The following is a 22,940-nucleotide window of genomic DNA, read 5'->3' on the forward strand; positions in this document are numbered from 1 at the left end:
GAGCACCGTATATGGCACATCTATGGGGCACAGTGAACGGTGCAGAGCACCGTATAAGGCACAGCTAGGGGGCACAGTGAACGGTGCAGAGCACCGTATAAGGCACAGCTAGGGGGCACAGTGAACGGTGCAGAGCACCGTATAAGGCACAGCTATGGGGCACAGTGAACGGTGCAGAGCACCGTATATGGCACAGCTATGGGGCACAGTGAACGGTGCAGGGCACCGTATATGGCACAGCTAGGGGGCACAATGAACGGTGCAGAGCACCGTATATGGCACATCTATGGGGCACAGTGAACGGTGCAGAGCACTGTATATGGCACAGCTAGGGGGCACAGTGAACGGTGCAGAGCACTATATGGGGCACAGCTATGGGGAAATATGAATGGTGTAGAGCACTATATGGCACAGCTATGGGGAAATAATGATCTATTTTTATTTTTGAAATTCACCGGTAGTTGCTGCATTTCCACCCTAGGCTTATACTCGAGTCAATAAGTTTTCCCAGTTTTTTGTGGCAAAATTAGGGGGGTCGGCTTATACTCGGGTCGGCTTATACTCGAGTATATACGGTACTTAAACATTACTAAATACCATCACCTACTAAAGAGTGATTTTTTTTAACAAGAACACTTTCCCCAAAGGGTGCAGAAACCAGTGAATAACTACGGGGGGGAATGTGCGGGTGCTGTCGTGGCTCCGTAAAATCCTATTACCGGTGCGTATAAACCGGTTTTCCTATCACCACGACAGCACCCCTACGAGAGATTTTCAAAGATCAATCACCTGGGAGGGACTACAGCACTAAGTACTGTACGGCCAAAAACTAAATTGGCCTCTGAAGATAAATCAAGGTGATAATGTCTATAAAAGGTGGAAGGAGATGACCAAGTTGCCGCCTTACATATTACGTCTATGGAGACGTCCGCTCTTTCCGCCCAGGATGAGGCCATGGCTCGAGTGGAGTGGGCCCTGATGCCATCTGGTGGTGTCTGGCCTTTAGCAGTATAAGCAAGATATATGGCATCTCTTATCCATCTGGCGATAGACGCTTTAGTTACACTCGCCCCTTTCCTTGGATTCTGAAAGGAAACAAACAGAGCCCTACTCTGCCTCCATGGTTCTGTCTTGTGTAGGTACTCTAATAGAGTTCTTCTGACATCTAACATGTGATATTTCTGCTCGTCAGCTGAATTCGGACTGTCACAGAAAGATGGTAAAATTATTTCCTGACTTCTATGAAATTTGGAAGGTACTTTTGGTAGGTATGCTGGATCAGGTTTTAACACTACCCTATCCTGAAAGACCATTTAAATAAGGAGGGTCTATCGACAAAGCTTGTAAGTCACTCACTCTCCTAGCAGAGGTCAGGGCTACTAGGAAGGCTGTTTTTAAAGTTAAATTTTTAATGGAGACAGAATCTATTGGCACAAAGGGGGCTTCTGTTAAGGCGTCTAAAACCAAATTTAGATCCCATGGTGGTAATCTAGGAATATACACTGGTTTACTACGTTCAGTGGCCCTGATAAATCGGGAAACCCATCTATTTCCCGCCACATCACTGTTATATAACACTCCCAAAGCTGATACTTGGACTCTAAGGGTATTTACCGCCAAGCCCAATTCTCAGCCTTTCTGTAAAAACTCCAGAATAGCCGGAATTGGAACCTTGCCAGAAAAGGGATTTTGGTAGAAGGCAAGGAACTTTTTCCAAGTTTTAGCATAGATTTTAGTGGTGACTTCTTTCCGACTATTTAAAAGGGTAGATATGAGAGCCTCTGAAAACCCTCTTCTCCTCAATAACTCCCTCTCAAATTCCACGCCGTCAGATGCAGGGATTCCACATTGGGGTAACTGAATGGACCCTGAGAAAGAAGCTCTGGGCTGGTCGGCAGTACCCAGGGGTCGGACACAGACATTGCCCTGAGTAACGAGAACCATGCCCTCCTGGGCCAAAAGGGGGCAATCAGGATCACTCTCACCCTCTCCTCCCTGATCTTCCTGAGGACTAACGGGATCAGACACATTGGAGGGAACGCGTAAGCTAGAGGAAAATTCCAGTGTATTTGAAGGGAGTCTATTATACAGGGCTTGTCCGCCACCCGAAGAGAAGCGAACTTCCTGGTCTGCCTGTTCTCTCTCGTTGCGAATAGATCGATTACGGGCAATCCCCACAGGTCCACTATTTGTCTGAACACCCGTCGATCTAGAACCCATTCTCCCTGACGTAGAGAATGACGGCTGAGGTAATCTGCCTCTGTGTTGAGCTCTCCCCGAATGTGCACAGCTGATAGAGAGCGAAAGTGGGCTTCGGCTATTTCTAGTATGTCTGTGGCGGTGTTCATTAGGGATCTTGACCTTGTACCCCCTTGATGGTTGAGATACGCCACTACTGTTGTGTTGTCTGTCTGGACTCTTACATGTGAATCCTGCAGAGATGGAAGCAACCTGAGTAAGGCCTTCTTCACTGCCGTGAACTCTTTCCAGTTTGAGGACTCTTGAGCCTCTGAGAGACCATTGCCCTTGAGTCCAGACATCTCCTATATGAGCTCCCCAACCTATTGGACTGGCATCGGTTGTGACCGTGTTGTCTGGTACTACACTCCAGCGTACTCCTTTCCCTAAATGTCTTCTGTTTAACCACCATCTCAGACTGTGTAGAGTGGCGGTGGACAACCTGAGTCTTCCGCCTAATTGCCCTTGAAGACTTCTCTCTGTATCCAAGACTTGGGCCTGTAACACTCGAGTGTGGAATTGGGCCCACTGGACGGCTGGTATGCAGGACGTTAGAGATCCCAGAAGGGACATAGCGTCTCTTAAAGTCAGATCTGGCTTCCTTGTTACCGTACTGACTTTGTGCACAATCCTCTGCTTTTTCTCTTCCGGAAGGAAACATTGTTGCACTTCCGAATCCAGCAGAATACCTAGGAAAGTCTGAGTTGTTGATGGGTCGAGTCTTGACTTCTCCATATTGACTATCCAACCCAAGTCCTGTAAGGAAGATATTACATGATTTAGGCGAGTACTGCACTGGCAAAAGGAATTCCCCACTACCAGGAAGTCATCCAAGTAGGGTATAATTAACGTATCCTGTTCTCTGACATAGGCCATTACTTCTGCCATGACTTTAGTAAACACCCTCGGTGCCATAGATAGACCAAAGGGCATTGCAGCAAACAAAGTGTCTGACCTGGTCGTTTAAGCGCACCGCCATTCTGAGGAATTGTTGATGATCCTGGTGAATGGGCAGATGGTAATACGCATCTTTTAAATCCAGGACTGTCATATAACATCTGGGAAAGAGAAGTTTAGTTGCCGTTTTAATCGATTCCATCTTAAAGGCATGATACTCTAGATGTTTGTTTAATCTCCGTAAGTTTATGATGGTTCTAAAGGATCCATCTGGCTTGGAGATTAAAAATAAAGGGGAATAGAACCCTTTCCCCTGTTGATGTTTTGGAACCTCCACTATGACTTTCTTCCGTCTTAACATTTGGACCTCTTTTTCAAGGGCCTTTTGTTGGTCTAAGGAATCAGGGGCAGTCAAGATATAAAATTCAGAAGGTCTTTCCCGGAACTCTTAATTTTAAACCTGAATTAATTATACCCAGAACCCAATTGCTCGAAGTTATTTTGGCCCACTGAGCATAAAAGAATTTTAACCTGCCCCCTACTGGAAGATCTCTATTAACGATAGTTTCTTCTTCTTCTTGAGGAAGATGACGAAGCGTTAAAGTCCGAACCTTTCTTTTTTGGGTCTGATGGTTCCCAGTCTCGGTTGTGGTAAGGTCTTCGGTTTTGGAAGCGTCTCCTGAAGGTATTCCTAAAGGTAGGATTGAAAGCTTTAGGAAAACCTTTCTTCCTATCCTCAGCCTTAGCTAGGATATCATCCAATACCGGGCCAAACAGGTACTCGCCCCTACACGGTATTGTACACAGTTTAGCTTTCGCCTGGGCATCCCCTTTCCAGGTCTTAAGCCATAGGGCTCGGCGAGCAGCGTTTGAGAGGCCTGCTGATCTTGCCGCCAATGTTAAAGAATCCACTGACGCGTCCGCTAAATACGCCACCCCTTCCCGTATTTGCGAAAGGGAGTTCAGCATCTTGTCTCTGGGCACCTTGGACTTCAGCTGTTCCTCCAGCTGGGATATCCACACCATGACGGATCTAGCCGTACACGTGCTAGAGATAGCAGGTTTAAACGCCCCTGCAGTTGATTCCCAAACTTTCCTCAAAAACATGTTCGCCTTCCTATCTGATGGATCTTTCAGAAGGCCCACGTCCTCCAGCGGCAAGGTACCGGCTTTAGATGTAGAAGCCACCGCTGCATCCACTTTCGGGACTTTCATCCACTCTGCCAGCTCATTATCTTCAAAGGGATACCTTCTTTTAGCTGATGACGGAAGGAAACCCTTATCCTGCTTATCCCATTCTCTCTTTATAAGAGTCTTAACCGTATCCACCACCGGGAACGCCTTACGACTCCTCTGGCACAAGCCCGCAAACATTATGTCCTGTGCGGACCTTGGTTCCTTGCTCTCTGCAACACCCATGGTAGCTCGGACTCCTTTAACTAACATGTCCATGTTGTCCACCGAGAAGCAAGGCCTTCCCTCTTCATCTGAGGAGGATGGAGATGAGGAGCGGGAACATTCCCCTTCTTGCAGGGACAGACTAGATCCTGGCGATATGTCCCTGCCCGACCTTTCCTGGCGGCTGCCTCTAAGGGAATAGCTAATTTCCTCCCTGATGACCGCTCTAAGGTCTGATGACCGCTCTAAGGTCTGATGACCGCTCTAAGGTCTGATGACCGCTCTAAGGTCTGATGACCGAAGGGGAGCTTCCTCTTCTAAGGTCTGAGATAGGCAAGCCTGACACAGCCTTTTGGTATAACTGTCGGGCATTGGTGTCATGCATAGAGCACATTGCTTGTGCTTAGATTTTGTGGTCTTTTTTTCCCTAAAACAAAGCACAAATAACAGACCATATCAGCACCAGGTGTCTGATTTAACACTCGCCATAAGGCTGATCCTGTGAATACCGGTTCTGGAGGAGTAGGATCCAAATGTGACGCTGGGGCGCTCGCACGCTGCTGCCCCCGTACCACGCTGCTGCTGCTTCTCCTTGAGCGGCCGCTACCGCTCTTACTGCGCTGTTCCGTTCCCTCTCCATGAGGGTGCTCGGCGTCCCCTACTGAGGACATGGTTGCGCGCCTCCTACCCTAGGCGTCGCTCTTTTACAGCGCTGCAGCGCTCCTCCCCGGCTTACCCCGGAAGCGTACCAACTACTTCCGGGTTCACCAGCGCCGGTGTGGACGCTGCACACCGCGCTCAACCGCGGACCAGGACGGCACTGCCCGACTCCTGGGACGCGCTCCTCACGGCCAGACGAGGGGGGGTCTGCACGCAGGACACCCCCGACGCTGCTTCCGAGCCCCCGATTCCGCCGTTCCTAACAGATACCGCATGGAGGCCCGGATAAGACTGCTGCTGCAGGCTCCCGCCGTCCGGACAGGAACCCAAACTGGAGTGGTGAGGGGGACCGCCCCTTTAAATTCTGTAGGTTCCTGTCCGGAAGGTGGGCGGATCCCCTCTCTCGTAGGGGTGCTGTCGTGGCGATAGGAAAAATATTATTTCTCTGAGGACATACGAGAGTTTAGTATGGTCAAGGGGACAATGGGTGTTGAGGAAGAGAAGGTGAAGCATTACGTGCAGGACGAAATGTTTGGGGGCTTAAAACCTAAGAAACTAAAGGGATTTCCGGTCCATGAAAATGTGCAGAGCCTCATTCTACATGAATGGGAGTCTCCTGAGCAAGGGCTTAGTGTCCCATCCGAGTTAAAAAAAAAAAACAACAACCCAAAAACTCTTCCCACTAGATGGAGACACCTCTCTGTGGGATACACCGAAGGTAGATGACCAGAGTATCAAAAAAAAGAACACTTCCATTTGAAGACTCGTCCCAGCTCAGGGATCCCATGGATCGGAAAATGGAAAGTCTTCTTAGATCTTGGGATACATCCACGAACCTCCTTAAATCAAACATAGCATCTACCTGTGTGGCTAGATCTGTTTCGTTGGCTCCGCACTCTAGAGGATCACCTTACCCAGGGAACATCGAGAGAAGTGATTCTTGATTCCCTTCCCCTTCTCCAGAAGGCTACGGGGTTTCTTGCTGACTCCTCGGTGGAATCTGTTAGAGTGGCAGCCAAATCCGCGGTCCTTTCCAACTCTGCCAGGAGAGCCCTGTGACTGAAGTCATGGAGTGGTGACATCACATCCAAAGCGAAACTTTGTGCCATTCCGTTTCAAGGTTAATACCTGTTTGGTCAGGCCCTTGATGAAATGCGGCAACCAGCGTAGGACGCAGCCTGTAGCATTTTTTTTTTTTCCGCATCGTCAAAACGACGCACGCGGAAGCATCCGCATACAGCTGCACGACCTGTGTATCTAATGTTAAAGATAGGTACGCAGGCCGCATGCAGAAGTAGGCGGAGCTAGCGGCAGAGGTGTGGCCAAGGGCGGGGCTTCACGGAGGAAGTCCGCAGCCCGCCGCAGATCAGGTAAACGCTAGTGTGAAACTAGCCTTAATTCAGTAGTGTTCAGCAAACATAGCCGACTAGAACCTTGAAAGGTTCGATCTTCTCTAATCATCAGAACGTTGCTGACGGTGTAACACACCTAGTAATTTGCCACCAACTCCTTAATGTGTTTTTTTTTTGTTTTTTTTTTATCATGGATATGGAATTCCAGTTTCTTGACATCCTGAAGTAACTGAATAAGATTCTATAATTACCTTGTTACTATTCAAATTTTCATACACTAACCTTTTACGTGGTTCAAACTGCTCTCTTGCAGATAGAGAAGCTTGTTCATTTGGGTCCTGTAAAAATTAAGCCCTCTTAGGCTAAGTTCACACTGGGCATTTTTTTGCAGCTTTTTTATGCTAATTTTCAGCTGTGTTTTACAATACCAGCAAAGTCTACAAGATTTCAGAATTCTTATTCACACAGCTTGGTTTTTTGCCATCACGATTTGTGCTTTGCAGCGTTTTTTGCACAATGGTGCGTCACTTCTTTCAGCGTTTTATTTTTCCAATATTTTTCACCCATTGAAATGAATGGGTGGTGAAAAAATGCACCAAAAATACATGTATCAAGTTTTGCTGCGTTCGTGCCAAAACCCAATTCTATAGAATAGGACTTTATATTTTTCAACACTGAACTTCATCAGCATGTACAAAAGACAAATCTAGCATGCCCAAACCGCAGCAAAAAAGGAAAGAAAAACCAAGGAAAACATACTTATTTTCTGCAGATTCTTTCCTGCCAAGGACCAGGTTTGGCTGTAGAAACACTCGCTCAACTTTCATGCTTTATTCAGATACTTACAGCATCATGGCTTGGAGAACGGGTTAACAGGGTGTGCGAGCCAGTGCTGACGGCCGTTTCACGGAGAGAAATACTTGAGCTCTGGGACGCCTGTCCCTTTGTATCCACCTCCCACAACAACGAAATTCATAAAAAAACATTGCAATATTGTATGGACTTAACCCTCTGGGTGATCATTTGGGAAAAGCTTTTCAGTTATCACTAAACTTTACATTATCTACCTGGATGCAGTGATGATATCCGAGTACTATCATACTAAGCTTACTTCAAGAAAAAGAATCATATGTAACAATTAAATCTCACCATGCTCCCTGGTCTGCCTCTTCGCTGTACGCCAGCCTCTTTTTTTTTTTTTTTTTTTTTTTTTTCTTTTAATGGACATATCTACTCTGTCATTTTGTCCTATGGGGCCCATTGCACCTGTACGCATAATCCATTTAGCTACTCGCTGTAGTAACAGTTTATGCAAACTTCCGCCTCTAGGTGGCAGTACAACTTTCTCCAAACCTGCAAACATTAGGGCGTCTGGATCTCCCCCGTGTTTATCCAGAAACGCGACCAGTCAGCGAAGCGCGATTCAAATCCCGCGCCAATTCGGGGCTGGACTGCGCCTGTCGCTGATTGGGTGCAGGATGTCGGGGGTTTGGGGCGCAGGATATAGCACAGCCATGTAGTGTATAGCACAGCCAGCCACGTAGAGTATAGCAGTGTGGGCACCATATCCCTGTTAAAAATAAATAAATAAATAAAAACAAAAACTAAGTGTCCCTTCCGTCTTTCTGTCTGTCCTTCCTGTCACAGATATTCATTTGTCGCGGCCTCTGTCTCTCATGGAATCCAAGTCGCTGATTGGTCTCGCCAGCTGCCTGTCATGGCTGCCGCGACCAATCAGCGACGGCCACAGTCCGATTAGTCCCTCCCTACTCCCCTGCAGTCAGTGCCCGGCGCCCGCTCCATACTCCCCGCAGTCACCGCTCACACAGGGTTAATGCCAGCGGTAACGGACCGCGTTATGCCGTGGGTAACGCAGTCCGTTACCACCGCTATTAACCCTGTGTGACCAAGTTCTTACTATTGATGCTGCCTATGCAGCGTCAATAGTAAAAGGATCTAATGTTAAAAAAAAAAAAAAAATCATTATATACTCACCGCCCGCTGCCTTTCCCGCTCCTCGCGACGCTCCGGTAACCGCTCCATGCAAGCGGCAGTTTCCAGTGGCAAGGATGGTATGCGACAAGGACCTGCCATGACGTCACGGTCATGTGACCGCGACGTCATCACGGGTCCTGCGCTACCAACCCTGGGACCATAATCTGCCGAGTGCACCGCACACAGGCGACATGACTACAAGGGCTCCTTCGGAAGGTGAGTATATGTTTATTTTTTAACCTGTGACGTACATGGCTGGGCAATATACTACGTGGCTCTGTGCTGTATACTACGTGGCTCTGTGCTGTATACTACGTGGCTCTGTGCTGTATACTACGTGGACATGCATAATCTAGAATACCCGATGCGTTCGAATCGGGCCACCATCTAGTAAGTTACTCATCTTCTGGCGGCACCCGGCCAGGTCCGTTCCCAGTGATGCTTTCCGGCAATAACCCATGATGATGTAGGGGTCTCGCGAGACCGCTAAGTCATCTGGGTAAGTTCGCAGTGCGTTACTGGGAACTGAAACTGCTGTCAGCATCGCGAGGAGCGGGAAATCTGCGGGGGTGACGGAAGGTGAGAATAACATGATTTTTTTAATTAATTTTAACATTGTAAAAGGTGGTGACTTTGAAGAACCTAGAATACAAGACCTAATTTCAGTTGTTTCACACTTTTTTGTTAAGTATATAATTCCACGTGTGTTAATTCATAGTTTTGATGCCTTCAGTGTGAATTTACAATTTTCTTAGTCATGAAAATACAGAAAAATCTTTGAATGAGAAGGTGTGTCCAAACTTTTGGTCTGTACTGTATGTGTATTTGTTTTCACGAATATTTGAGCCCATGGATCCATTTTGCAAGCCGGCGAGAAAATCTCGCCGTACTGATGCCATACGGTTTACATGAGCATAACACGCAGCCACACTTTGCTTATGGATGACATACGGATCACTGTTCTGGGAACATTTCTGCATATTTGGTCTATTAAAAAAAAAAAAAATAATAATGTTTATATGTTGTGTGTGACTCCAGCCTTACACTGATACCACGTGTTCTTCTCAACAGTTTTTCTTACAGCCTCATTTGACATCATGAAGTACATCCTAGTGACGGGCGGTGTGATATCTGGTATTGGGAAGGGGATCATTGCAAGCAGCATAGGGACGATCCTAAAATCCAGCTCCCTGCACGTCACTTCAATCAAGATTGATCCATACATTAACATTGACGCTGGGACGTTCTCTCCTTACGAACATGGTATGTGGAACGGTTAACACTTGTGAGTAGTGATGAGTGAGCGTGCATTGAGGACGCACTCTGTCTGAAGAAACTCTGAAGTCAGTGTCCACTGGCTCGCTCAACACCATTGTCTCAGGGACCTAAGGGCCACACAGCGGAGCCACGGGCCGCATGCGGATCACATGTGAGAGTCCTGTTCTAAAGCATTAGAGCTCGTGCACACTGGTGCTGAGCGTTCTCTGATATCGGATAGCGCTCCCTCCAATGTTATACTGTGGTGCCGGCTAGCGTTTATTCTCACATGCCGAGTCGCCATGAGAAACATCAGACTGCACTCTGTCATCAGTGTCTCATCAGTGTTTGTCACATAAGTGACAAAGCTTCTGTCATGCTTTTACTATGTCTAAGACGAACAATGCATGGATGCCACTTTTTTTTTATTTTTTTTTTTATTATATATCAATAGACTTTCATTGGCATTTTTCATCCAACCTGCTGAAAAAAAAACCGGGGCTTGTGTATAGCACTATAGCTTATAATGGGTCCATTAAATAAAATTGTACATGTATGTAAAATACGGTCATCTTAAAGGGACCCTGTCTCCAGTTATAAACTATGCCAATCACCCTTAAGATCATGAGAATGATGATCCTGCAACTCCTTTATATCTTCATAGGTGCCTCTGCATACCTCAGAAAATGTTTTATCTGTCCTACTCTGTATGCAAATTGTGCAATCCGATTGGTGTTTCCAAATTGTGATCAACGTCGCCCGCGCAGTGGGATACTCATCAGGGCACAGTGAGGCGCTTGCGCAGCTCTCCGATCCCACTGCACAGGCATGGACTTTAACCCCTTCACCCCCGGAGCTTTTTCCGCTTTTTCATTTTCGTTTTTTGCTCCCCTCCTTCCCAGAGCCATAACTTTTTTTATTTTTCCGTCAATATGGCCATGTGAGCGCTTATTTTTTGCAGGACGACATGTACTTTTGAACGATATCATTGGTTTTACCATGCCATGTAACAGAAAACGGGAAAAAAATTCCAAGTGTGATGAAATTGCAAAAAAAGTGCAATCTCACACTTGTTTTTTGTTTGGCTTTTTTGCTAGGTTCACCAAATGCTAAAACTGACCTGCCATTATGATTCTCCAGGTCATTACGAGTTCATATTTAGGTTATTTTTTATCTAAGTGGTGAAAAAAAATTCCAAAGTTTGCTTAAAAAAAAAAAAAAAAATGTGCGATTTTCCGATACCCGTAGCGTCTCCAATTTTCGTGATCTGGGGTCAGGTGAGGGCTTATTTTTTGCGTGCCAAGCTGGCGTTTTTAATGATACCGTTTTGGTGTAGATACGTTCTTTTGATCGCCCGTTGTTGCATTTTAATGCAATGTCACGGCGACCAAAAAAACGTAATTTTGGCGTTTTTGATTTTTTTTTTTTTTTCTCGCTACGCCATTTAGCGGTCAGGTTAATCCTTTGTTTTTATTGATAGATCGGGCGATTCTGAACGCGGCGATACCAAATATGTGTATGTTTGATTTTTTTTTTTAATTGTTTTATTTTGATTGGGGCGAAAGGGGGGTGATTTGAACTTTTATATATTTTTTTATTTTTTTTACATTTTTAATCACTTTTTTTTAATTTTGGCATGCTTCAATAGCCTCCATAGGAGGCTAGAAGCATGCACAACTCGATCGCCTCTGCTACATAGAGGTGAAGTACAGATCACCTCTATGTAGCAGAAATGCAGGGTTGCTTTGAACGCCGACCACAGGGTGGCGCTCAAAGCAATCGGCCATCAACAACCATAGAGGTCTCAAGGAGACCTCTGGTTGTTATGGCAATGCACTGCTGACCCCCGATCATGTGACGGGGGTCAGCAGTGCGAGCATCTCCGGTCGCGCGGCCGGGAGCGCTAGTTAAATGCCGCTGTCAGCGCTTGACGGCGGCATTTAACTAGTTAATGGGCGCGGGCGGATCGCGATTCCGCTCGCGCTCATTGCGCGCACATGTCAGCTGTACAAAACAGCTGAAATGTCGCGGCTTTGAGGTGGGCTCACCGCCGGAGCCCACCTGAAAGCAGGGGATCTGCCAGCTGACGTACTATTCCGTCAGCTGGCAGAAAGGGGTTAAACACTACGTGTATGACGGAGGCATAGCCCAGTTACTAGAGGCGATGGCGGCTAAACTGACCAAGGCGGTTGTGATTACAGTTTGGAAATGCCCACTGGGCTGCTTAATTTACATGCAGAGCGGGACAAGTAAAAAAAACACATTTTCTGAGGTATTCCGGGGCACCTCTGAGGATATAAAGGGGTTGGAGGATCATCTTTCTCATCTTAAAGGTTATGGGCATAATTAACCCCTTTCTACCATTGGACATACTATTCTGTCCATGTGGGGTGGGCCCTACTTCCCAAGGACGGAATAATACGTCCAGGGGGAGCACGGCCGATCGCGGCTGGGTGTCAGCTGACTATCGCAGCTTACATCCGGCACTATGTGCCAGGAGCGGTCACAGACCGCCCCCGGCACAACAACCCCTGACACACTGCAATCAAACATGATCGCAGCGTTCCGACGGTATAGGGAAGCATCGCGCAGGGAGGGGGCTCCCTGCGTGCTTCTCTGAGACCCTCGGAGCAACGCGATGTGAGCGCGTTGCTCCGAGGGTCTCCTACCTTCCTCTTTCTGCAGGCCCCGGATCCAAAATGGCCGCGGGCTGCATCCGGGTCCTGCAGGGAGGTGGCTTACCAGCGCCTGCTCAGAGCAGGCGCCGGGAAGGCTCCCTGCTGTGCCTGTGTGATCGCTGATCTGACACAGTGCACAGCAAAGTGTCAGATCAGCGATCTGTCAATATAATGTGATGCACCCCCTGGGGCAAAGTGAAAAAAAAAAAAATCCTAAATAATAAAAATATTGTTCCAATAAATACATTCCTTCATCTAAATAAAAAAACAAAACAATACAACTACACATTTAGTATCGCCGTGTCCGTAACGACCCAACCTATAAAACTGTCCCACTAGTTAACCCCTTCAGTGAACACCGTAAAAAAAAAAAAGGAAAAAACAACGCTTAATCATACGGCCGAACAAAAAGTGGAATAACACGCGATCAAAAAGACGGATAAAAACAACCATGGTACTGCTGAAAACGTTATCTTGTCCCGCAATAAACGAGCCACAATACAGCATCATCAGCGAAAAAATAAAGAAGTTATAGGCCTCAGAATAAAGCGATGTAAAAATAATTTTTTCTATAAAATAGTTTTTATCGTATAAAAAGCGCCAAAACATGAAAAAATGATATAAATGAGGTATCGCTGTAATCGTACTGACCCAAAGAATAAAACTGCTTTATCCATTTTACCAAACGTGGAACGGTATAAACGCCTCCCCCAAAAGAAATTCATGAATAGCTGGTTTTTGGTCATTCTGCCTCACAAAAATCGGAATAAAAAGCAATCAAAAAATGTCACGTGCCCGAAAATGTTACCAATAAAAACGTCAGCTCGTCCCGCAAAAAACAAGACCTCACATGACTCTGGACCAAAATATGGAAAAAATTATAGCTCTCAAAATGTGGTAACGCAAAAAATATTTTTTGCAATAAAAAGCGTCTTTTAGTGTGTGACGGCTGCCAATCATAAAAATCCGCTAGAAAACCCGCTGTAAATAGTAAATCAAACCCCCCTTCATCACCCCCTTAGTTAGGGAAAAATTAAAAAAATGTATTTATTTCCATTTTCCCATTAGGGCTAAAGTTAGGGTTAGGGTTGGGGCTAAAGTTAGGGTTTGGATTACATTTACGGTTGGAATTAGGGGTGGGGTTAGGGTTATGGTTGGGATTAGGGTTAGGGGTGTGTTTGGATTAGGGTTTCAGTTATAATTGGGGGGTTCCCACTGTTTAGGAGCATCAAGGGCTCTCCAAACACGACATGACGTCCGATCTCAATTCCAGCCAATTCTGCATTGAAAAAACGGTGCTCCTTCCCTTCCGAGCTCTCCCGTGGGCCCAAATAGGGGTTTACCCCAACATATTGGTTATCAGTGTACTCAGGACACATTGGACAACAACTTTTGGGGTTCAATTACAACTGTTACCCTTGGAAAAATATAAAACTGGGGGCTAAAAAATAATTTTTGTGGGAAAAAAAAAGGATTTTTTTATTTTCACAGCTCTGCGTTATAAACTGTAGTGAAACACTTGGGGGTTCAAAGCTCTCACAACACATCTAGATGAGTTCTTTAGGGGGTCTACTTTCCAAAATGGTGTCACTTGTGGGGGGTTTCAATGTTTAGGCACATCAGTGGCTCTCCAAATGCAACATGGCGTCCCATCTCAATTCCAGTCAATTTTGCATTGAAAAGTCAAATGGTGCTCCTTCCCTTCCGAGCTCTGCCATGCGCCCAAACAGTGGTTTACCCCCACATATGGGATATCTGCGTACTCAAAACAAATTGTACAACTTTTGGGGTCCCTTCTCTCCTGTTACCCTTGGTAAAATAAAACAAATTGGAGCTAAAGTAATTTTTTTGGTGAAAAAAAGTTAATGTTAATTTTTATTTAAACATTCCAAAAATTCCTGTGAAACCCCTGAAGGGTTAATAAACTTCTTGAATGTGGTTTTGAGCACCTTGAGGGGGTGCAGTTTTTAAAATGGTGTCACACTTGGGTATTTTCTATCATAGACCCCTCAAAATGACTTCAAATGAGATGTGGTCTCTAAAAAAAAAAAAAGAAAAATGGTGTTGTAAAAATATTGCTGGTCAACTTTTAACCCTTAACTCCCTACCCAAATAAAATGTTGGTTCCAAAATTGTGCTGATGTAATGTATACATGTGGGAAATGTTGCTTATTTAAGGGTATGTGCACGCGTTGCAGATTTCCTGCAGAGCGTCGGCTTTTTTTTCCACGCAGAAACGTTGCAGATCTGCAACGTGATTTACAGTATGATGTAAATCAATGGCAAAATAAAAATACTGTGCTAATGATGCAGAAAATTCTGCACAGAAAACGCAGCAGATTCAAAAAAGGACCATGTCAATTCTTTGTGCAGATCTTCTGTGTTTCTGCACCCATTCCATAATAGAAATCTGTAGGGGTAAAAAAAGTAAGAAATCTGCAACGTGTGCACAGACCAAAAAAGGTGCAGATTCTGACCTGCGTTTTCTGCCAAGAAATTCAGAATCTGCATAGAAAATTCCACAGTCAAATCTGCAACGTGTGCACATAGCCTAAGTATTTTGTGACACATCTGTGATTTAATTGCATAAAAATTCAAAGTTGGAAAATTGCAAAACTTTCAAAAATTTCGCCAAATTTCCGTTTTTTTCACAAACGCAGGTAATATCAAATAAATGTTACCACTATCATGAAGTACAATATGTCACGAGAAAACCATGTCAGAATCCCCGGGATCCTTGGACACGTTCCAGAGTTATAACCTCATAAAGGGTCAGTGGTCAGAATTGTAAAAATTGGCCCGGTCATTAACGTGCAAACCACCCTTGAAGGTAAAGGGGTTAATAAGCAAAGAAATGTCAGGCTCCATTTAATGACACCTTATTGAAATATTTGTTGTGTGACATATTGGAACCAACCTCTGTTCTCAGAATTCAGCTACACTGCCTTAGGACTCATTCAGACGTCCATGTTTAAACCCTAATGTGTAAAGCTCTAACCAGTGTCGTCAGTGTCAGGTTTTAGCATAATTTTCTTTCACATATGGATATATACCGTATATACTCGAGTATAAGCCGCCTCCTCCTCCCCCCAATTTTGCCACACAAAGCTGTGAAAACTTAATGACTCGAGTATAAGCCTAGGGTGGGAAATGCAGCAGCTACTGGTAAACTTCAAAAATAAAAATAGATACTAATAAACGTAAAATTAATTGAGACATCAGTAGGTTAAGTGTTTTTGAATATCCATATTGAATCAGGAGCCCCATATAATGCCCCATGAGATGCTCCATACAAAATACACCCCATATAATCCTGCATAAAGGTTAATAATGGCCCCATAAGATGCTGCACAAATGTTGATTATGGCCCATAAGATGCTCCATAGAGATATTTACCCCATATGCTGTTGCTGCGATTAAAAAATCATACTCCTCTCGTCTCTCAGGCCCCGGAACTTTCAATAGTCGCCTCTCCTCGTTCCGGGCGCCGCTCCATCTTCAGCGTCTTCTGTACTGACATTCAGGCAGAGGGCACACACTAACCACGTCATCGCCACCTCTCACCTGAGCGTCGCTGCAGAAGACCCTGAAGACGGAGCGGCGCCCGGAACGAGGAGAGGTGAATATCGCGCAGCGCTCCCCCTCCCCATTATACTCACCTGCTCCTGGTGCGGTCTCTGGTTCTCCGGCGCCGCAGCTTCTTCCTGTACTGAGCGGTCACCGTTACCGCTCATTACAGTAATGAATGTGCGGCTCCACCCCTATGGGAGCGGAGTCGGGTCCATATTCATTACTGTAATGAGCGGTACCATGTGACCGCTCACTACAGGAAGAAGCTGCGGCGTCGGGAGAACCAGGGACCTGCAGGGACCGTGCCGGGCGCAGGTGAGTATTAGACTCCCCTCCCCTGCCGACCCCTGGGTATGACTCGAGTATAAGCCGAGAGGGGGACTTTCAGCCCAAGAAAATGGGCTGAAAATCTCGGCTTATACTCGAGTATATACGGTACATTTCAAACCTTCTCCTATCCTTTACATTATTAAACACTGATAGCACGTGGATGTCATCTGTCTGCTTTCTCAGTGTTCTTCAGACTCAGATTGTTTTTCACAAAGCCAGACGTATGAATAGTACCATAGTTTGTAATGGGTACGTGTTCTATCCGTGAAAAATCCGGATATTATTTATTGTGCTTGTATTGGGCGATCATATGGCACAATACTTTGCAGGTCATCCCTGCCCATTGGTATGGACAGTTTCTCCATCACTTCCTGGCACTTAAGCAGGCTTCTAATTCAATATGCCTGTACCTGCTGCCTTCCCTGATGTCACAAAGCAAGTGGCAGCAGGGAGAATATTTCAGTTTTCCAGGACGTCCCCCTGACAGCACGCTGGAGGACGTCCTCCTCCTCCTTGCAGGGACAGGAAATACAACACGAGAGGTTAAAAGGTCCCACTCCACCCCCTTTCCCTCAGTGTTTTTCCTGTCCCTGCATGGAGGGACACACGAGAGCAGAGCAGCGCAGCGTGAAGCTTACCAAGTCCGGAGGGCCCGGGGGATCGTGCGGCTGTGCCAATATCTTTTCCCCGCGAGAATGGCCCAAGGCAGAAACTTCCCGGTGGGGAGTCCCTCTGTTCAGAGACCAGTTGAGCGGACGAGCTCCTGGGTAAGAGCCGCTTCCTCCCGGTGGGAGGCTCTCGGCTCGGGCGCCAGACCAGCAAGAGGCGCCGCATGTCAGAGAAGTCCGGTGACTGTTGCGTTCCACGAGGTGGAACGCGGGAGTAGGACGCAGGCAGTACTTCCGGGGGCGTCGTAAGGTAAGGTGACGTCACATCCGGGGGGAGTTACGCATTCGGCGTGCGTTCCACCAGGTGGAACGCGGAAACATGTATGTAAGACCGGAGGTACTGCAATGGAGCGCCCTGCATTTCTCTATGGGAAAGAGAAGGCGCAATCCTTGATTGTCCAGAGGTGGCGGCGAGACACGGTATAGCGGATAGTCCGAGCCGGCCAGCATATTGAACCGTTTTCGGATGCCGGAGACAAAGGGTGAGTGCAGCAGAAGCTGCTATATCCTTTATTTGAGTGATAGAGATTACACACTTACTCTGTGTATCTCTCAACAGAAGATATGGAGGTCAGAAGTGAGGAAGCGGGGGTAAGTGCGCAGAGCACAAAGTAACATACTCATCTGCAGTACACTGAGCAGTGCCTATGCTTATATTTAGGATAAGGAGACTACCCAGACTTCCCTTCCTCTGTCAAAGAAGACTGGAAAGGCATCTTCAAAATCTAAAAGGTGCTCCGTATGTAGTATGAAGCTCCCAGAGGCGTACAATAAAGCTCTCTGTAGCTCTTGTATCTCTAAAATAGTCAGAGAAGAACAACCTTCGTTATTATCAGAAATGAGAAGCGTAATCCGGGAAGAGGTCCAGAATTCTTTGGCGTCTATGTCTCAGGCCGGTCCGTCCAGTCCGGGCCCGGCCCGTAAGAGACTCAGAAGTGATCCAGACCAGAGGGACCTGTACGGCTCTTCAGAAGAAGAATTGGAAATTAGAAATTCTGATCAAGAAGAAGGAGAATTGCCAAGGGAAGAGCAAGAGCAAGGAAGAAAGTACTATTTTCCAGTTGAGGACATGGAGCAGCTGGTTCAAGCTGTAAGAGATACTATGCAGATAAAGGAAGAGCCACGACTGAGATCGCGACAAGACCAGATGTTTGGAGGTCTCACACATCAAGAACAGACTGTATTTCCGGTGAGCGAACACATTCATCTGATGATTGCTCAAGAGTGGAAGGATGCGGAGCGAAGATTGGTGATGTCACGTGAATTTAAAAACCGTCTACCATTTAACCCTGAAGAAATCAAGATTTGGGAAGAGATTCCGAAAGTAGATGTGCCCATAGCTAAGGTTACAAAGAAGACATCCATCCCCTTTGAGGATTCTTCGAGTCTCAAGGATGCTATGGATCGCAAGGCAGATATCCTGTTACGTCGAGCTTGGGAAACCTCAGCAGCTCTGATAAAGACTAACATCGCAGCTACGTCAGTAGCAAGATCCATGTTTCTATGGATGGAACAATTAGAAGAACATTTAATTAACAAAACTCCGCGGGCAGACATAATTGCCTCCTTGCCTATCATAAAGTCAGCCACGGCTTTCATGGCAGACACTTCAGCTGAGTCAGTTAGATTTGCAGCCAGAAATAGTTCTTTGTCAAATGCGTCCCGTAGGGCCATTTGGCTTAGATCTTGGTCGGGGGATAACGCATCAAAAAATAAGTTATGCGCCATTCCTTTTACGGGTTCCAGAATATTTGGCCAGGCTCTGGATGACATTCTGGAATCTGCTTCAGATAATTAAAAAAGGATTCCCTGAGGATAAACCTAAAAAGTTTTTGCCCTTTCGGAAGAGACCTTTCCCTCCTTCCCCTCCCCCCCGCAGGCAGCCTGAGTATAGAGATCAATGGAGACCTAGCAGAGGGTCCTTCAGAGGTTCCTTTTATCAGAACAGGAAGGGAAGAAGTTCCCTTTTTGGTTCAAGTTATAGATCGAGAAGACAATGGCGCCATTAGGATAGGCGGGAGATTGTCTTTTTCTAGAACCTTGGAGTCTGATTTCAGACAACAGTTATGTACTATCTATAATTGCAGAGGGTTACAAAATAGAACTAAGTTCCCGCGTACCACAGAGATGTATTGCTCCAACGGTGGTAGCCACAAATTCTCCTATGTACTCAGACCTTCAAAAGCTATTCAACTCCCAGGTCATAATTCGGGTTCCCTCTTCCGAAATAGGCTCAGGTCACTATTAGTCTCTGTTTTCAATCCCAAAAGTGTCAGGAGAATCCCGTACGATAATAAACTTAAAACCTCTAAATTTGTATGTAAAGTACAAGAGATTCAGGATGGAGTCCATAAGGTCAACTGTTCATCTGATAAACAAAGACTCGATGATGTGCACTCTCGACCTGAAGAGTGCGTATTATCAGGTTCCAATACATCCCTCATCTCAGGATCTGCTGAGGTTCTCGGTGAGATTCCCGGACCAAACCTGCCACTTCCAGTTTCAATGTCTTCCCTTTGGTCTAGCATCGGCTCCAAGGATTTTCACGAAGTTGGTAGCAGAGGTGGTGGCTTACCTAAGAAACCAAGGCATAACTATAGTTCCATACTTAGACGATTTTCTCGTAGTGGCAAGAACGGAAGACATTCTACTAAGACACAGAGATCGGGTCGTATCGGTATTGGAACACCTAGGATGGGTGGTAAACCGGGAAAAGTCACATCTAAAACCAGAATCCCGAAAAATATTTCTGGGAGTACTCCTGGACTCTACAAACAGACAATCCGTTTTGCCAGAAGACAAGCGGATCTCGATAAAGAAGATGATGTTAGAATTCCTAAAAGGTCCGGTTACAATAAGGTCAGCCATGAGGATTTTGGGGAAGATGACAGCTTGCATCCCTTGTGTCAGGTGGGCTCAGGCACACTCAAGGCTACTACAGGAACAAGTTCTCAAGGTATGGGATCGTCGTCGCTCATCCCTGGACAGAAGGATACGAGTATCAATAAGCGTAAGAAAGTCGTTACGATGGTGGACTCAAGACCACAACCTAAGAGTGGGTGTTCCTTGGATTGCTACTCCTTGTGTGGTAGTCACCACGGACGCAAGTCAGTGGGGATGGGGAGCTCACTTGGAAGGAAGTTTTTTCCAAGGGGAGTGGCCAAAAGAGATCAGTCGGATGTCTTCAAACTACAGAGAATTGTATGCAGTCTGGGAAGCTCTCAGAAGAAATCGTCTCCGTTTAAGGAACAGACACGTAAAGATGCTATCGGACAACGTAACAGCAGTATCTTTTTTGAGACATCAGGGAGGTTCCAGACACAAGCCTCTTCAAGATCTAGCACGAAGAATTTTTACCTGGTCAGAAAACACGATCCTGTCAATAACAGCGGTACATCTGGAGGGATCTCAAAATATTCTAGCCGATTACCTGAGCAGAAGAAATGTTTCTCCAACAGAGTGGGAACTGAATCAAGGAATCTTTCAAATTCTATGCCATCGTTGGGGAACTCCCGGGATAGACTTGTTCGCCACAAGAAAAAATTCGAAGGTTCCCAGATTTTATTCCCTCAACCCCTCAGACTTTCCGGAAGCGGTCGACACTCTGAGTCAGACGTGGAACGAACCTCTGTCTTATGCTTTTCCTCCAATAGCACTTATCCCAGTGGTGCTCAGAAAAATTCAAGAGGATCGAGCAACAGTAATAACAATTGTGCCATACTGGCCGAGAAGAAGTTGGTTTCCACTGTTGGGAACCATGACGTTGGAAGATCCTATCAGACTCCCGTTATGGAAGGACATCATCCATCAGGGGCCGGTATTACATCAACTCCCGGAGAGATTACATCTATCGGCATGGATCCTGAGAGGGACATGTTAAAAGCGAAAGGTCTGTCTGATAAAGTAATTTCAACCATCCAGGCTAGCAGAAAACCTGTGACTATAGCCATCTACCACAAGATTTGGAAGAAGTTTTGTACAGAAAGTGGCAGGTCGGTCGGGATGTCGGGAGCCTTGGATGTTCCTAGAGTTTTGAATTTTCTACAATCTGGTTTTGACATGGGGCTTAGTCCAAGTACTCTTAAGGTTCAGATTTCGGCTCTTAGTACCTTCTTGGATTATCCATTGGCCTCCCACCCGTGGATAATTAGATTTGTGAAGGCCACCCAGAGATTACGTCCCACCTTGAGACAACTAGTTCCTTCTTGGGATTTAAATTTAGTTCTCAGGGCCCTATGTAAAGATCCCTATACTCTTAGAGAAGGCATGCCTATTTCTCTACGTACCTGGAAAACGGCCTTTTTAGTAGCAATTACAACAGCTAAACGTATAGGCGAGATTCAGGCTCTTTCAGTTAAAGACCCTTACCTTCAGGTCCGAGAAGACCATATAATACTAAAATTAGATCCAACCTTTATTCCCAAGATAGCGTCTTCAAAAAATCGAGATCAGGAGATAATCTTACCCTCTTTTTGTGACAACCCTTCCAATGAGAAAGAACAGGCGTTACACTCCCTAGATGTCAGACAGGCGGTCTTAGACTATCTAGAAGCCACTAGTTCTTGGAGAAAGGATTCTAATCTGTTCATTTTGTTCGGGGGTAAAAATAGAGGTAAAAAAGCTTCCAAAACTTCAATAGCGAGATGGATCACGTCTATAATCTCAAAAGCCTACTTATCAGAAGGGGTAGATTGTCCAGTAGGGATTAAAGCACATTCTACTAGAGCGGTTTCGGCTTCATGGGCCGAACGGGCAGGGGCATCCCTAGATCAGATTTGTAAAGCAGCTACATGGGCCAGAGTAGATACTTTCTGCAGGCATTATAAATTGGATGTGTTAGCAGCCCATCAAACGTCTTTTGGGAGAAAAGTTCTCCAGGCAGTTGTCCCACCCTAGAGGAGGTTTCTTTGGTATTCTCCAGCGTGCTGTCAGGGGGACGTCCTGGAAAATGGGTATTATACCTACCGATAATTCGGTTTCCAGGAGTCCATCCTGACAGCACTGTTATTTCCCCCCCAATGGTTTCTATTTTCATATGCTGTATATGTTGGTAAATAAAAAATTTTTCTTTTTGCAAAGTATATCTATCCTTGGTGTGGTACTTGTCAAATCACTGAGGGAAAGGGGGTGGAGTGGGACCTTTTAACCTCTCGTGTTGTATTTCCTGTCCCTGCAAGGAGGAGGAGGACGTCCTCCAGCGTGCTGTCAGGATGGACTCCTGGAAACCGAATTATCGGTAGGTATAATACCCATTTTTCTCCCTGTAGCTGTGCTCATATTGAGGCCTTATTTACACGTGAATATTTTTCAAGTACACAGGAAAGAAATGGTACCAGTGTTTTTTGTTCTGTGTCATCCGTAGTCTTCATGAACGAATGAGTAAATGACAAACCTTTTCCTTTTCTTTGCAATGTTAAATATGAACAGTCCACAGATACCATCCATGTACGTATTTTTCATGAACCCATATAATTGTATTGGCACCTTTCATCCGTGATAATGGAATAAAAAGGACATGTCTGAGTTCTGCACAGACACCCAGTTTGTGAAAAAAATCGATCGTGAATAGCCTCATAGATTAAAATGGTTGTGTTGTATTCAGGAAGAACATAGATTGAAGACCTACATGTAACCTGTACATCTAAATGATGCCCAAAGCAGGCAGGCATGATTTTAATGCTATATCTGCAGGTATATAGTGTTTCTGGACGTGACAGGTAAGTTCTATAAACCAGTAAATGACAGAGTTTAGTATTCCTAAAATTTGTACAACCAATCTAATACCGCAAGCACCTCTGGTGACTTAAGAATGGCGTCCATATGTTAAAAAACATACCTATCTATATGGGGAAAATGCCACCTCAATAAAGAGTAGGTCGTCTCTCAAAACACAAGCA

At 45.7% G+C, this 22,940-nt stretch overlaps 1 protein-coding gene across 2 annotated transcripts in view; it reads left to right on the plus strand.

The window, feature by feature from the left end:
• Positions 1 to 22,940, plus strand: part of CTPS1 (CTP synthase 1) — a 183,294-nt gene that overhangs the window by 5,143 nt on the left and 155,211 nt on the right. For both annotated transcript variants that reach the window (XM_069758427.1, XM_069758428.1), the window contains exon 2: positions 9,612 to 9,803. In XM_069758427.1, the coding sequence (XP_069614528.1) occupies positions 9,638 to 9,803 (166 nt within the window). In that variant the 5' untranslated portion in view covers positions 9,612 to 9,637. The remainder of the gene's footprint in view (positions 1 to 9,611; positions 9,804 to 22,940) is intronic.

This window comes from Ranitomeya imitator, chromosome 3 (assembly GCF_032444005.1).
Source record: "Ranitomeya imitator isolate aRanImi1 chromosome 3, aRanImi1.pri, whole genome shotgun sequence".
In the NCBI taxonomy this organism is placed as follows: domain Eukaryota; kingdom Metazoa; phylum Chordata; class Amphibia; order Anura; family Dendrobatidae; genus Ranitomeya; species Ranitomeya imitator.